The sequence below is a fragment of the Myotis brandtii genome, unplaced genomic scaffold (assembly GCF_000412655.1).
Source record: "Myotis brandtii unplaced genomic scaffold, ASM41265v1 scaffold1120, whole genome shotgun sequence".
Lineage (NCBI taxonomy): Eukaryota > Metazoa > Chordata > Mammalia > Chiroptera > Vespertilionidae > Myotis > Myotis brandtii.
Window position 1 is genome coordinate 347,505 of NW_005353839.1, and position 15,360 is coordinate 362,864.

At 54.1% G+C, this 15,360-nt stretch overlaps 1 protein-coding gene across 2 annotated transcripts in view; it reads right to left on the bottom strand.

Moving 5' to 3' along the window:
- The window catches only part of VANGL2 (VANGL planar cell polarity protein 2), an 18,034-nt gene extending 5,072 nt beyond the window's left edge, over positions 1-12,962 (bottom strand). Inside the window, exons 1-6 of one of the 2 annotated variants that reach the window (XM_014547397.1) lie at positions 12,883-12,962; positions 7,573-7,834; positions 7,312-7,432; positions 4,860-5,467; positions 3,816-3,952; positions 3,174-3,309 (exon numbers count right to left, since the gene is read on the bottom strand). In XM_014547397.1, the coding sequence (XP_014402883.1) occupies positions 3,174-3,309; positions 3,816-3,952; positions 4,860-5,467; positions 7,312-7,432; positions 7,573-7,643 (1,073 nt within the window). In that variant the 5' untranslated portion in view covers positions 7,644-7,834; positions 12,883-12,962. Of the gene's footprint in view, positions 1-3,173; positions 3,310-3,815; positions 3,953-4,859; positions 5,468-7,311; positions 7,433-7,572; positions 7,835-8,336; positions 8,400-12,882 lie in introns of those variants that run through there. The other variant, XM_005857762.2, reaches the window with a different exon arrangement.
- Between the last annotated feature and the right edge of the window lie 2,398 nt (positions 12,963-15,360).

A 15,360-nucleotide genomic window follows, 5' to 3' on the forward strand; every position in this document is an offset into this window, starting at 1 on the left:
TGAATAGATACAACTACATCAAAATGACAGATTTCTATTCAACCACAACAGCATGGACAAAATTAATGAAAATCTCTTGGGGCAGAGAATGGGGGGAATGCAAAGAATTTGCTACAAATCAAGAAGAAAAAGGCAAAACACTACAGAAAAATGGGCAAAGGAGATGAACAAACAATTCACAAGAGGCCTAAAAGGCTAAAAAAAGACTATGAATTAATCACTTGCTAGTAATTAGAGATATTTAAAATGTTAATAAGATATTACTTATCCAACAAAATGAAAAAAATTAGGAAGATGACTATAATCCAAATATTGGTTAGGATGTTGTGTGGATTCAATGAACTACTCTGCAAAGATGGGATGGCACACGTTGCATATTGTAGGCAACATCAGTGAATCTCAGAAACACAGTGTTAAAGGGGAACAGGAAAAATAAGCCAATTGACATTAAAAGCAGAGAGCGACACACACCAACACCAATATTCGGAAGCCCTTCAAATAGCTTAGAACGGGATTTGGGCTAAGGAAACCTGTGCGCACCGACAGGTTATCTGTGTACATCGACAGTCCCTCTGTTTATTCTTTTGCTTCTCCTAATTGTCTCAGTGAAGTTCCTTTAGAAATGATCCTTTTGTCTCAGGTGAACCAAGGGGAAAGTTTTCCTCTGCTTACACCCCGGGTAATGGGGAAGGAAAGGGTCCTTATAGGCCAAGAATGGTGGTGGCCGTGGAGAAGACCCAAAGACCTTAGGCAAGGCAGAAGGTAAGGGAGCAGGGCACATCTCTGGTTTCCTTCCATGAGAGCGACTTCTTCGACAACAGGAAACACACTGGAATGCTGCAGAAACGGGGCTGATGATCTCTGATCCAGTGCAGAGGACACCAGGCTTGTGGGAGACAGAAACGGGGCTCATCAGTGCTCTCTGATCCAGTGCAGAGGACACCAGGCTTGTGGGAGGACAGGCTAGCGCTACCTTCCTCCCGTGAGACCTGGAGATCCGTGTGGGAGGAGGGGCTGAGACCTCTGTCCTCCCTGGAGAAATCCCGACAGACCCAGGTGGGACCTGACAGCAGTTGGCAGCAAGAAAGATTCTTCAGCCCTAGCCGGCGTGGTTCAGTGGATAGAGCGTCAGCCTGCGGACTGAAAGGTCCCAGGTTCAGTTCCGGTCAAGGGCACATGCCTGGGTTGTGGGCTCGATCCCCAGTAGGGGCCGTGCAGGAGGCAGCCAATCAATGATTCTCTCTCATCATTGATGTTTCTATCTCTCCCTCTCTCTCCCTCTCTGAAATCAATAAAAATGTTTAAAAGAAAGAAAGAAAGATTCTTCAGGTGTGACTTAAATTCACATAATAATGGGAATGGGAAAAAGGAAGCAGTGAGGACAGCCTTTATGAATTTACCAAGATTTGGCAGGAGACCCTCATTTTCGCAGGTAAAAATGTACCATCTGCTGAGCAAGCTTTCAAGATCTGCTGGCAGGAGATCTCATCAGCCTCAGTCCCTGCTGTCGCAGGGGAGGTTCACATTCTTTCATTGGGTCCCTGGCCCACTGTGGTCGGTGGAATTCAAAGATGCCTCCATCCACCTCTGCCAGGTTCCCACTGCCGATGATTCAATAACATCGGCACATTTTGAGGATAAAATTAAAGTGCCAAATCAGCTGACTTTAAAATACAGCATTAGGTCCAGCAGGTGTGGTTCAGTGGTTGAGTGTCAACCCATCAACCAAGAGGTCATCGGTTCAATTCCCAGTCAGGGCACATGCCGGTCATGGGCTTGATCCTCCAATAGGGCATGCAAGAGGCAGCCAATCAATGATGTTTCTCTCTCATCCATGTTTTTATCTCTCTATCTATCCCTCTCCTTCCTCTCTTTCTAAAAAAAATCAATAGAAAATATTTTAAAAAATAATAATACGAGATTGGACCGGTGATCGGTCAATATGGAAACATAGATAAACACAGTACTCACTGCCACATCAAAATTACCACTAAAATACAGAACAACCATCATTCAGAACCACCTGAAATCTAGCTGAATGGAAATCCTACAACTAGGGAATTAAAGAAGAAGCACATCAAGACTGGTAGAAGGACAGAGACTCGGGGTAGAATCAAGGAACCGGCTGGTGCAACACTCACATGTGGTGGTTTAATATCAGGAGGGAGCCCAGCCAGTATGGCTCAGAAACTGAGCATTGACCCATGACCCAGGAGATCTCAGTTTGATTCCCCGTCAGCTCAAATGCCCAGGTTGCGGGCTCGATCCCCAGTAGGGGGCGTGCAGGAAGCAACCAATCAATGATTCTCTTTCATCATTGATGTTTCTATCTCTCTCTCCCTCTCCTTTCCTCTTTGAAATCAATAAAAATAAACAAACAAGCAGAACAGAAACAGCCTCGCAGATACAGAGAACATTCTGAAGGTTGCCAAGTGGGAGACGGTTGGGGGATGAGTGAAAAAGGTGAAGGGATTTAGAAGTACAAATTAGTCATCGCCCATGGACACAGACAATAAACAGGTGAAGGCCTGGGAAGGGTGAGAGATGGGTAATACTCTCAATAATAAAATAAATTTAAAAAGAGATTTACCTCTCATCTGAAAATAAATAAATAAATAAATAAAACAAGGGATTGTTATGGTGGACCTGATCTTATCATGTGAGCCCTTTGAAAGCAGTTTTTCAGGCTAGAAAGCCCCTCAAGGAGAAAGCAAACTGCATGCTGTGAATTGCCTACGAGGCCAGGTGACGAGGTTCAGCCAGCAACCAGTGAGCCTGGAAAACGACCCAGGCTCAAATTTCAGCCTGTGAGACCTGAACGGAGGTCCGATGAACCCCACCTGACACAGGGAACCCCATCTGCGAGGGAACAGATGTGCGTTGTCTTACAGCTGCCTTCATAGTGATTTGCTTTGGCAACAACAGGACACGAATATACACCCTCACCCTTATCACTGCTCACCTGTCTATTTCCAATAGTTACAGAACCCTGATGGTCTTCCTCTCCTGAGCGCATCCACACCTACTGCCCCCCAGGACAGGACAGGGACACAGGACAGGGACAAGCTGCTTCCAATACTTCCCCAGGGACCTACCTGGCCCTCCGCTTGCGCACCCTCAGATGGTCTTCCTCTCCTGAGCCCATCCACACCTACTGCCCCCCAGGGACCTACCTGGCCCTCCGCTTGCGCACCCTCCGCTCGTGCTCTGCCTCCTCGTAGTAGTACTCATTGTGGCTGTTGTCCCGCCTCCGGGCTGCCGCAGCAATCACAGCCCGGGACTGGCCCGTGGAATTGTTGGTGCTGTTTTCTGCACAGGAGCAGGAGAGAAAGGAGATGGTCACTTGGGAGCATGGCCTTGCTTCTCGCTGCAGGAAGTCTGGAGACAGCAACCTGACACATCTGAGGCAGCTGTGACCACCCCCAACAATACTTCCTGTTCCCAACCCTGGTGGCCACTTCTGGGAGAGACCCCCTGGAAACCAGGTGGCACTGGAGGCAGAAGCTCTGCACAAGTTCCTCGCCAGTGCGGGAGGTTCTGGAGCTCAGAGAGCCGAGGGCTTAGGACCAGGGCAGATGAGCAGACGCAGAGGAGCCAGACTGGGGGATACACCATGGCATAAAGGGACAGCAAGTAGGATCAGCAGCTAAGACCAGCCACCTGGAGTCAAGGCAAAGGACAGAACAGAAGCGTCTGGGACAAGGGCCGAGGAAAGGAGAAAGCAAGGGAAGGAGGGGGCGAGAGGAACGGGGCGGAGGTAGCTTGGAGTCCTGCTGGGGAAGAGACCAGGAGGGCTGAGGAGCAGGGCCGCTCACCCTCTCCGAGGGAATACACCTTGAAGCCAGACACTTTCTTGGCCAGGACGGACTTGGGCAGGTTGAGAAGGGCAGGGTTGTAGACGGGAAAGTCATGGTAATACTTCTCCAGGATCCACACTGCCACGCGTTGGATGCTGTGGGGGAGACACAGGAGGGGAAGGGAGAAGGGACAGACAAGGGGCGCAGGGGAGGGGAGACATCAGGGCAGGTTGGTAGGGCAGGAAAGGACACAGGACAGGGACAAGCTGCTTCCAAGAAGCCTGGCTCAGGGCCTGCGGTCTACTTACCCGGTTCCCACGCCTTCCCCAGGGCTGGGCCTCCTAGTCCTTCCCTGCCGTACTGAAGCCCAGGGGAGAAAGGGCAGTGGGCCTGGGTCCCCAGCCAAGGGTCACTCATCCCTTTCAGGATTCCCCCCAAGATTCCCTATAGCAGTGGTCGGCACACTGCGGCCCCTTGAGTGTGGCTCTTCCACAAAATACCACGTGCGGGCGCGCACGTACAGTGCGATTGAAACTTCGTGGCCACACTCAAGGGGCCAAAGAGCCGCATGTGGCTCGTGAGCCGCAGTTTGCCGACCACTGCCTATAGGTTCAGGAAGTGCTACTGACACTCTGCAGGGTCTGGGAGCGTCCTGCCCACAGTATGGGTGGGGCAGGCTGAAGAGCTTCCCTCATTATCTTTTGCTCTGAGGGTCCCTCCTCTGGCCAGCGCATCTCACCCTGCGATCACAAGAGGCTGCGCCTCCAAGAAAGAAATAGTAAAGCGACTCCCAAAAGCCTGTCCGTGCCACAGCTTTCGCCTCTTTGGCCCACCCCTCTCTGAGATCTCTGCTTGTCCGTTCATCTGTTCACCCCATCTCATCCCAGGACCCTGCGCATCAAGCCGCAAACACTGTCAAAAACATCCTATGTGCAAAGTACTGAACTGCTTCCCACACGGCCCGCCCAGCCCAGCATCGCCAGCCCCATCGTCGCACTACCCGCCCTGCGGTGCCCCCAGCCTCCACCCCAGGCCCAGCCGCCTGCTCCCAGGCGCTCATACCTGAGATGGCCCACGTTGTAGAAGCGGCTGGCCCCGTCGGTGGAGCGCACGACCTTGAGCGTGAACTGAGGCTGCAGTTGGCGCAGCTCCAGCAGGACCACGGCCAGGTAGTGCACAAAGAGCAGGGCGTCCACCAGCGACACGGCGAACTGCACCACGCCCTGGTAGCTGCGCTCCCGGGCGTCCAGGATGCGCACCCCGTAGAAGAGCCAGTAGGAGACGACGAGCAGGAAGACAAGCACCATGAGCAGGGCACGCAGCACGAAGACGCGGGGCAGCGAGGCCTTGGGACGGCGGAAGAACAGCGCCCAGCTGCCCAGCAGCAGGATGAGCAGCTTGAAGGCCACGGAGATGAAGAGGCCCTCGCAGGCGGTCCCGCAGGGCTCCAGCTCCTCCCGCCACAGCAGAGGGGGCAGCAGCAGGAAGGCCAGCGGGGTGAGGAAGGAGAGCAGCGCCAGCGTGGTGCCAGCAGCCACCCCCAGGTGACGGGAGCAGTCCAGTGGGACACTGTCCTCCATGTCCTTGGCGATCCGAGTGAGGTCATCGTGGGAGATGCTGTGCTCTGAAGTACCTGTGACTACGGTGGTCGTTTCCCCCCAGTTGTCATCCTACAGCAAAGGGGGCGAGGAGAACAGGAGAGAGGGCGAGGGGAGAAAGACAGAGGGAAGCGCGGGAGAGGAGAGGGAGGAAGAAGAGAGGGTAATCAGCCAGTGTGAAGCCAATAGAGGGACTGAGCGCACTGCGTCCACGCCGGGCCTCTGCAAGAGGACACCTGAGACCTGGGCCTTGGGGGTCTTCACACTGGTCAGCAGGGCAGCAGAACTGCACATGCAAAGATGACCCTCAGAGCAGAGGGCACAAGAGAGATGCCAAGGGAGCTGCTCGACAGTGACTGGGACCTGAGGTCACACTCATCAGACAAAGCAGACAGGAGACCTGCGATGCCAGGCGAAGCAAGAAATGCCTCTTCTCCGGGCACTGAGAGCCACTCGAGGCTCTGACTAAGGGGGTGAATGAGAAAAGCAATGTGGTGAAGAAAAGGGGACACTGGGGGGAGGGACATGGGGAGGTGGATGATTAGTGCAGGTGTGGGGACCTGGTCAGACTAGGACCGCCCGGGCTCTGCGGTCTGCCCAGCCAGCTCTGCTGGGCCAGCTCCATGCCCACAGCACAGGGCTGCCTCTTCCTGGAGGCAAGGGGGTGGACAGGCCGGGGCCCCCGATGCCTTTCTGAGTGGGGTCCACTCAAGCTGTTTCTCTGAAGAGGCTACATGCCCTCTCACAGGGGAGCCCAAGACAACAAGTGGGCAGTGTCCACCTCTCCACTCCTGGACAGCCTGGGCTATGGAGTCACATCCTACACCCGGGATTTAGGTTACACGCCTGAGCCCCGGGGCCTGCCTGGCAGAGTCTGTGATTAAGAAACTGAGGAGGCTCCTCTCCTACAGACAAGAGAGGAGAACGACCTGAAAGTAGAAAGTGGATGCACTGACCACTTTCAGCTCAAGAGCCAGGGTCCACTCCTCACCCAGACACATCGCCTGCGCTTCCCAAGGACCAAGGCTTGGGAACGCCTCCCAACAGCAGGTGAGCCTATCACCTCAGAGTCACTTCAAGAACTCAGAGGCCAAGTCTCTCTCGGGGAGAAGACAGGATTGCGGAGGAGGGAGAAAAAGAATTTGCATCCGGTATTGATCCGTCCCCAAGACCCAGGAATTCCCAATGTCAGTCACAACAAGTTCTTGTGAGAGAAAAAAAGGGGGGGCTGGGAATCTCCTGCCCCACAAGATGCTCTCAAGAAGAAAGAGGAGGAATGAGACATGGGCAACCCAGTCATCTCGCATCCTAGCTCTGCCCTGTTCTCGCTCTGTGTTCTGCCTACTGACCTCCCTAGCAGGTGAGCACAGCGGGCCACCAGGTGAAAGCAGGAGTAACCTGTCCTGAAGAACTCTTCCCAGCCCCGGCTCCACACCCCGGCCTCACTTCTCCTCCTCCCCTTCCCCCCTCCACTCCTCCCACATCTCATTTACCCAACACCCAGGCGATGCTGTTCTGCAGGCCGACACCAGAGGGTGCCAGCGTGGCCTCGCCTTAAGGCTTCAAAGAAAACTCAGGGCTGCCCAGACCCCAGGCCCCATCCAGCCCCCGCCCTCCTATGCTAGATTCCCAGGAGCCTGACTGACCAGCATTGGCCAGAGGAACCAGGGAATCCCCTACACAGCCCAGGTCACCCCCACCTCTCTGAAGATGAGGAAGAAAGAGACTGCTGCTTCCAAAGGGATTTCTACTGAGATTCCCTCAATTCCACTGAAACAGTGTCTGACCCTGGGACAGACACACCCGCCTTTCCAGAGCTGGGCCAGCCTTCCAGCCCCTCCCCCCTGGTGGGCCTCCGCTTCGCCCAGGGTCAGTCTGGAAACACCCAACCTGCCCTTCACCCCCCTGGTGCTCACCCGCTCATCCCCGCGAGTGGACTCATTGTCCAGCAGGGGCTCCCCTGGAGCCTGGATCGTCACCGACTTATCCCCGCGGCTCCCATCTCGGCTCTTAGAGCGGTGTCGGTCCCGTCGGTCCCTGCAGCCGGGGCCAGGGGAACAGGCACAGGAAGGTCAAGGGGAGGGCCTGGGTCTCCTCACAACCACCCGCACCCCACCACCCCCGCACGTACCCACCCACTGCCGGAGCCTCCCACCTCCCTCTGCCACCTGGGTCACCTGTGCTTTCGGGAGCTGCGGGAGTGGCCCGACTTGTAGGAGTAGCCCGAGTACTGGGACTCGGTGTCCATGGCGTCGGAACGCCGCGCCTTGTAGCGCTCCAGGGCCACGGGCTGGGGCCTTTGTGGGGGCCCCACAGCCACCTCCTTCAGCACTGGCTTCTTCAAGCCGAAGGGCACCTTCAGGAAATCAACCGTCACCCTGAGGGACTCTATCTTGCTGGACGGGTGGGCTTGTCTCAGAGAAAATCAAGCGGCGGCCCCTGGGGAGAGAAAGCAGCTAGTTAGGGTAGGAGGTCCAGGTCCTGGGGGGGGGGGGTGTCAGCACGAAGCAAGACCACCCGAATGGCAGCCGCAGCGAGCTGTGAGCCTGGCCACTGCCCGAGACTCAAACATCCAGGTCCCTGCTCTATCCAGGGGCCCAGTTCTCCTGCCCGGCATCTTGCCAAGGGCTCAGGGTGGAGGAAGATGCTGGCCAAGGCCACCCAGAGTGACCCAACCCTGGCGGGGAGACCCAGGGCAATGCTTTCCTATTCTCAGCCAGGGAAACTGAGGCTCAGAGAGGGCGGTGCCGGCCAGGCCAACAGGCTGGACCAACGGAGACCAACCCAGGATCAGGAAGCAACTGGCTTCTGTCCAGGAACTATCCCAGGCCTCTTCTTCACCTGCAGGAACGTCCCCACCTCACAGCTTCTGAGTCTGCCCACAGAGCTGTCTCTGACTATTCTCTTGACACCATCTCCCCAGCATCTACATCAAACACACCTACAGCTATGGTCCAGGTCAGCGTGGCTGCTCCCCTGGAGGCTGAGTGTCTGTGTTTGTGCACGTATGTGCTAGTGCGAGGCGGGGTGAGGGATGGCAAGGAGTGAGGGTTCAGGGAATCCAAAGGCCAAACATCCTGAAATGAGCAAGATGGTGAGTTTATCTATTTGTGGGCTAAGGATAAGCATCTTTCACCTACACGTTCACATTCTCATTTTGCAGAGGACAATGACCTCTCCTTCCCACCTTTTCCCAACTCTCACCCAAATCCTGCTCATTCTTCAGAGCTGCCCCCAGCCCTTCTCAGAAGCCCACCACCCCCACCTACTCTAGCACCCAATGTCCTATCGTCCCCTCTGACCCCGACCCCACCAATCATCATCATGCTCTGAGTGCTTATGCCTGATCTTCACTCACTGAGTCATCAGCTCTTTCTCAGGCACCTGCTAAGAACTATGTACAGTGGGTATCTAGGGGTGAAACAGGCTCTGAGTTTACAGTCTGGTGGGGCAGGTGTACATTGAGCAAGAAAACAGGTGAGTACAAGTGACTAACTGTAGACTAATGGAAGGAGAGGACCAGGAACCTATGAGAGACAACGCTGGGGAGTAGGGGCTACTTTAAATTGGGTGGCTCTGGAAAGTCTTCCTGAGAAAATGACACCTACGCCCGAAGGAGAGCAGGAGTTAACCAGGCAGAGAGGAAGGGAAGCCACAGAGCAGAGAATCAGGTGTGGGAAGGCCAGCAGTGAGGAGCTAGCTGTATTTTGAGAAGCTGAAAGACCAGCGGAGCTGAGGAGGGGACAGGGCAGTGGAAATGGGAGCTGAAGAGGCAGCCAGGGGCCAGGTTATCACAGGGTCCGTGGGCCCAGTGAAGGGCTCGTGGGCTATTTAAAACAATGGGAAGGCTGCGCAGGACTTCAGCTATCAGACATGAACTGAAAGAGGAAAAGGAGAAATGGGGAGATTAGTATGGAAGCTCCTGCGGTCATGCAGGCTTGAATGGGCAGAGCAGCAAAGGCGGTAAGAAATGGCCATGCTTGAGCCCAATGTTGGTGGTAGGATCCACAGGACTAATGAGGCCTGGCTGCGGGGGAGCAGGGATCTCTGGCCTGAGCAAGAGGTGGTGGCAGTGCCGTTAGAGGGTAGCAAGACTGTGGAGGAAGCAACTGGGCAGGGAAGACGATGCGCTCCGTTTCCAGTGTGCCGAGTTCAAGGCCTGAGAGGCAGTGAAGGGACAGCTGGTGTCAGAGGAGCTGGACTCACAAGCTGGGGCTTCAAGGTCATGGGAATGAATGGGATCACCTAGACCAGTGGTCGGCAAACTCATTAGTCAACAGAGCCAAATATCAACAGTACAACGATTGCAATTTCTTTTGAGAGACAAATTTTTTAAACTTAAACTATATAGGTAGGTACATTGTTATTAACTTAATTAGGGTGCTCCTAAGGCTTAGGAAGAGCCACACTGAAGGAGCCAAAGAGCCGCATGTGGCTCGCGAGCCGCAGTTTGCCAACCACTGACCTAGGTCCTAGGGGGTTACATAAGAGGTCCCTGAGAACCCCAATACGTAAATGTGTCCAGAGGAAAGGGAGCAGGCAAAGGGCTGAGATGGTGAAGCCAGAGGAGTGGGCTTCCAGCAGCCGAGGGGGGAGTAAATCGGCCGCTCAGGTGCTGCCGAGAGGTTCACTCTGTTCAGGACGAAAACGAGTTTGCTTTGTTGAGTTGTTACCTTTTTCCCAGTGAAACGAAACCATCGCCAACGTGCAAACAGGGACTATCACAGTATCCACCACCCTCCCGTGGGCACAGAGCAAGTAACTGACACCCACCTAGTAAATGAATATGCCCCTGACTCCCAGGGAAAGGGCAGTGAGTGCAGGAAGATGAAATCAATGCTGCGCCCACTAACGGGATTATCCGGAGGCACTCCGTGGCCTCGTGATGTCTGTCACGGCCCCGTGTCAAGGCAAGTGTGTGACAGAGACACACCTGGGAGACAGAGATGGAAGACCTTCACCCAACCCAACCTCTCTAAACACCTTTACCACAAGCAAGCAGGGCCCTTGCTCATCGCTCTGTGTACAGTTCCCATCTTGGGCTCTTCCACCTGCCTCCCGAGAACCCACTCTACTGGTTTAGTCCTCAATATGCAGAGAGGAGCAAAAGTAGATTTACAGTTGTGAGTACGCAAAATAGAGTTTATTCTTGTATTATTGCTTATTATTATTGTATTATTTTCCATATGAACAACTGTAAACCTACGTTTGCCCCACCCTGTAGTTTAGATGTCTCCCTTGCCTCTCTCTTGCTATGGTTAAGCCTATTCTTTTTAAAAAAAATATATTTGTATTGATTTTTAGAGAGAGAGAGGAAAGGAGAGGGAAAGAGCGATAAACATTGATGTGAGAGAAACAGCAAAATATTGATGGGCTGCCTCCTGCACGTCCCCTTCTGGGGAACAAGCCCACAACTCAGCATGTGCCTTTGACCTGGAATCGAATCCGCAACCTTTTGGTGCACGGGACAACGCCCAACCAACTGAGCCACACTGGCTCAGCCTATTCTTTCTTGTCCTCCTCCTAAAAAATGAATTTCACCAGGAGGTTCAAAGAGGGAAAGTGGGGTACAGGCCAACGTGGGTGGAGACATTAAGGGGAAAAGGACTGTCACTGAGGTGCAGAGCCACCAGAACCCAGACTCTCCCTCTCCTCATCCACATCCAAACACGCACATCGGCCACAGCCATTGGCAAAAAAAGTCTGGAATTTGCACCCAAGGATCTGCAGTCAAAACCTAGCTCTGTGACCACGGGCAGGCTACTTCTCTGTGCTTTGTAGTCTGGTAGGCTCGTCAGACAGGGAAAATAATAACGCACACTTGATGGCGTGGCTGTGAGGATCCTGGGGGTGAAAGAAGTGCTTTTATAAACTACTCAGCTAGTAATTAAGTAAGCAATTAATATGCTCTGGCTCCAGGATCTCTCATACTCCAATCCCCAGACACTTCCTCTGAGACTTGGAAAACAGGTGGTATAAAGAAATCCCGGTGTTCGTCTGCCTATATAAAGTCTCTCACACACACAAACACACACTCATACACCCCTGTGACCAAAACCACCACTTCAAACACACCCAGGAGGGAGGCTAATGCCATTGTGTTTCCCCTACAGATAAATTTCAAACCAGACAAGAGTGCCAGTCCCCTCCCAGCCCTTTGTTCTGAACTGCTCAGCCTAGAGCCCTACCATTCTCCCAGCTACTTATTAAAGACCCAGCGTAAAACCTGCTCCCCTGGCCTGCTTCTCCCACCCCTACCAAAGCACGCTCCACCCTCCCTTGCCGGTCAGAAGGGCCAAAGAATGAACCAAATTTCAGAGAACAATTTCTGTCCCCTCAAGTAATCCCAGCACGGGAGAGGCTGGGAGAGGGGTGGTGGGTGAGCAGCAGAAGGGCAGAAGTTTCCCTGGTATAATCAGCCTCAGGAATCAGAGGTTTGGAGGGTCTCCAGAGTGGGCAGCGTTCCCAGGAAAGAGAGTGGGGGAGGGATCCTGGGATGAGATCAACAAGTGGAAATGAAGGGAAGCGGGACTTGGTGTGGGGCAGGGAGGGCCTCGGGTGGGGGAAGGGGAGTGGCGGCTGTAAAAGGGAATGTGTCCCCTTGCTTTCCACCTTGTCCCCACCCCCAAGACACACAAACATACTCAACTCTGTCCTCTGCTCAAACCAACCATGGATTATCTGGGGTTAAAAGGAGACCATGGAGGAGGGAGGGAGGGAGGGAGAGAGAGCCTGTCACAAAAAGGAGACCCCTCTCCCCTCCAAAGGCCTTTCAGAAATCAAATTAATGGAATGTGTCTCGGTATCATCTCAGGGGGATTGGGGGGAATGTTAGGGAGGGTGTGGGGGCTTTTGTCCCAGCTGCCCAGCTTCTCCCACATGGGTCACCATGGCAACCAAAGCCCCCTGTTGCCTAGGTGATGGCAGCCGGTCCAGGAACCCATACCCAGTATCCAAATCAGGGAGGTTATGGAGGTGGGGGTGTTTGGGACAAAGGGGGAGAGAATGGGGTTTCTTCTCTGGCGGCCCCAGCTTTTGTCTGAGCTCTGGGATCAGGTTTCTTTAGGAAACAATTGGAGGCCTCTGGAAAAAAATACACTCAGAACCTGGCAACAGGCAGAAGCAAGGCCTTAGGGGGAGGGGAGAGGGGGAGGTTGGTATTGGCCGAAATGCAGACCAAGACTAGACCCTTCCCCATGGCCCTACTCAGAGGAGCAGCTCAGGGGGAAAAGGGCTTGGACACAGATGTTGGCATCCCCATGTGGGGCACAGGCTGAGGACCGATGGCCAGGGGCAGGCAGCTGTGGTCACCACCGCCTTTGGCTGCTCTAGTCCAGGGCCACCCTACTGCCCAGTCCCAGCTCCTCCAGACCTGGGACGGGGAAAGGAGGCCGGGCAGAGACGGAGATGGGCTGGGGAAGGTGCTGTGGGAGCCAGAGAAGAAGAGGTGGGGAGGAGAGGGGAGGGGACAGGGCACAAACATGCACCTGAAAGGGGTGCTGATTGCTCCTCATCTTCGCCAAGGACGGGGCTGCAGTCAGTGGAGGTGCGTGGGCTGGTTTCAGAAGGGACTACTGGAGGGGGTAGAGGAAGGGGAGACAAGAAGCCAAAAGTGTTCCTCTCAAAGGACAGGTCGCTGACAGGACCGCCTTCAACCGAGGCCTTCCTCTCAGTCCGGGACCAGGGAAGGGTGGTCCTGCCTGGACGCGGGAGGATGGCCGTGACCACCTCCTCTGTGCCACCTGCAGAGGAGTCTAGGTGCCCATGAAAGCCCTCATTCCCACACAAGGCCTGGGTCTTCGCATGTGCCCCGCACGCCCTTCCCCACTGCAACCGTTGAGTGGTGTGACATGGGGGTGCCCCCTAGTCACACCCCCACCACAGCCCCAACTTGCAAGGATACCCACGTGAGTTCCACCCCAAGTGCTGGACGCCCGCCCTCCGGGGTGCCACCAGGAGCCCCACCTCCCAGCCCAGTGGCCCCGGAGCTGATGTCTGTTCAGAGAGAAAGCACCCGAGGCCAGACTGAGGCAGAGCAGAGACTCAAAGTCCCACCTGTCCCTCCTCAGACCCCTTGTTTTTCCTCTTTGCCCGCTTCTCCCGAAGTGTCATCCCTTCTCCGAGTCTCATTGATGAGCTCAATCCAGACCGCCCTGTAGACACCAGTGGGGAGCGGAAGGTGTCCAATGTGGGGGACCCTAACAGGGCTCCCATGGAGGACAGAGCGGTACCCAAACCTCTGACTGTACCCATGCCATTCCCCGGCTCCCCCTCAAGCCCCTCCTTCGGGAGGAGACCCTGAACTGACCCGGTGCAGCAGGCGCCCGCACTAAGCTGGAAGAGGCCTTCGAGGTACAACCTGAGTTCTACAGAGAAAAGGGGGAACCAGAGCAAGAAGGTAGGGAGCCCGTGGCCATGACGTGTGAGCAGCCCGCTTCTGGCCCCCACTGTTTAAAAAGACCTCACACGCCCTGACCAGTTTGGCTCAGTGGATAGAGCCTCGGCCTATGGACTGAAGGGTCCCAGGTTTGATTCCAGTCAAGGGCATGTACCTTGGTTGTGGGCACATCCCCAGCAGGGGGTGTGCAGGAGGCAGCTGATTGATGTTTCTCTCTCATCGATGTTTCTAACTCTCTATTCCTCTCCCTTCCTCTCTGTAAAATATCAATAAAAATGTATTTTTTTAAAAAAGTATTGCCCATATGGGACTAACATTATAGTGAGGAAATGAGAGACATGTGTAAGAAAGTGCTAAGAAGAAAATAGTGCAGGTTAAGGGGGTCTTGAGTGGAGAAAGGGGAAAAGGCAGTCAGGGCAGCCTCAGTGACACTTGAGCAAAGATCAAAAGAGGTAAGGAGGGCCCTAGCCGGTTTGGCTCAGTGGATTGAGCCTGTGGTCTGAATGGTCCCGGGTTCGATTCCAGTCAGGGACACATGCCGGGGTTGTGAGCTCGATCCCCAGTAGTGGGTGTGCAGGAGGCAGCCAATCAATGATTCTCTCTCATCATTGATGTTTCTATCTCTCTCTCCATCTCCCTTCCTCTCTGAAATAAATAAAAATATATTTAAAAAATAAAAAAGAGGTGAAGAGGAAGCCATTCAGGAAGAGGATTTAGGCAGATGAAAAGGCCTGGAGGCAGGACTGTGCCTGGTGGAACAGAATGAGTTGGGAGAAGAGTGGGAGGAGAGTGGGGTAAAGGTCCCGCTGGGCCTTGCGGGCCACTAGAAGTGTTTTGGTTCTTACACTAATCAGGTGGGAGACATCAAAGGGTTTGAATGGAGGAAGGACAATAACTTTGTCCCCAAACTGGTCCCTCCTTCATTTGTCAGACTGGTTCCACCTTCACCTACACTGAAGCCCTATCTTCCTCCCCTCCATCTTGCTCCCCTTCCACCTTCGCCTCTCTCTCTCACATCCCCATTATTATCCCATTCAGTGTTTCTGGAAAAGATATGTCAACCCATGGTTGTTGGGCCAATTTAATGCCAATAGATATCCCCACTTTGGGGTGTAGTGAAGAAGGAAACTTTATTCAGTGCAAAACAGCTCAATCGTGAGTGATGTGACTGAAAACAACACAGCTGTGAGGAAGCCCTAGCGCCCTCTCTGGCTCGTCTGCTCTGCTCTGCTCTGTCTGCCATGGTCTGCTCTGCTCCACTCTCCTGAGACATCTTTGGTGTTTCAGTTCAGCCAGGGAGACAGCCTTTGGTGGAGAGGGAAAGTGCACTCTCAGAGCCAGAGGGGAGCTGACTCATATGGACAGAAGTCCCGTCCCTGACCCCTGAATGGTCTGTCTTTATGCAGATGACGACTCCAAATCCTTGCAGTTTGGTCCAAAAGGCACTGTCCTAATTGATCTGAATAGAACTGCTCAGTTGGTTGGAGCTGCACAGCTGGATTGGATGGGGAAAGCCTCAGTCCTATTGGTTGAATAGGACTCCAGAAACTCCTTCATAAGGGCTGGC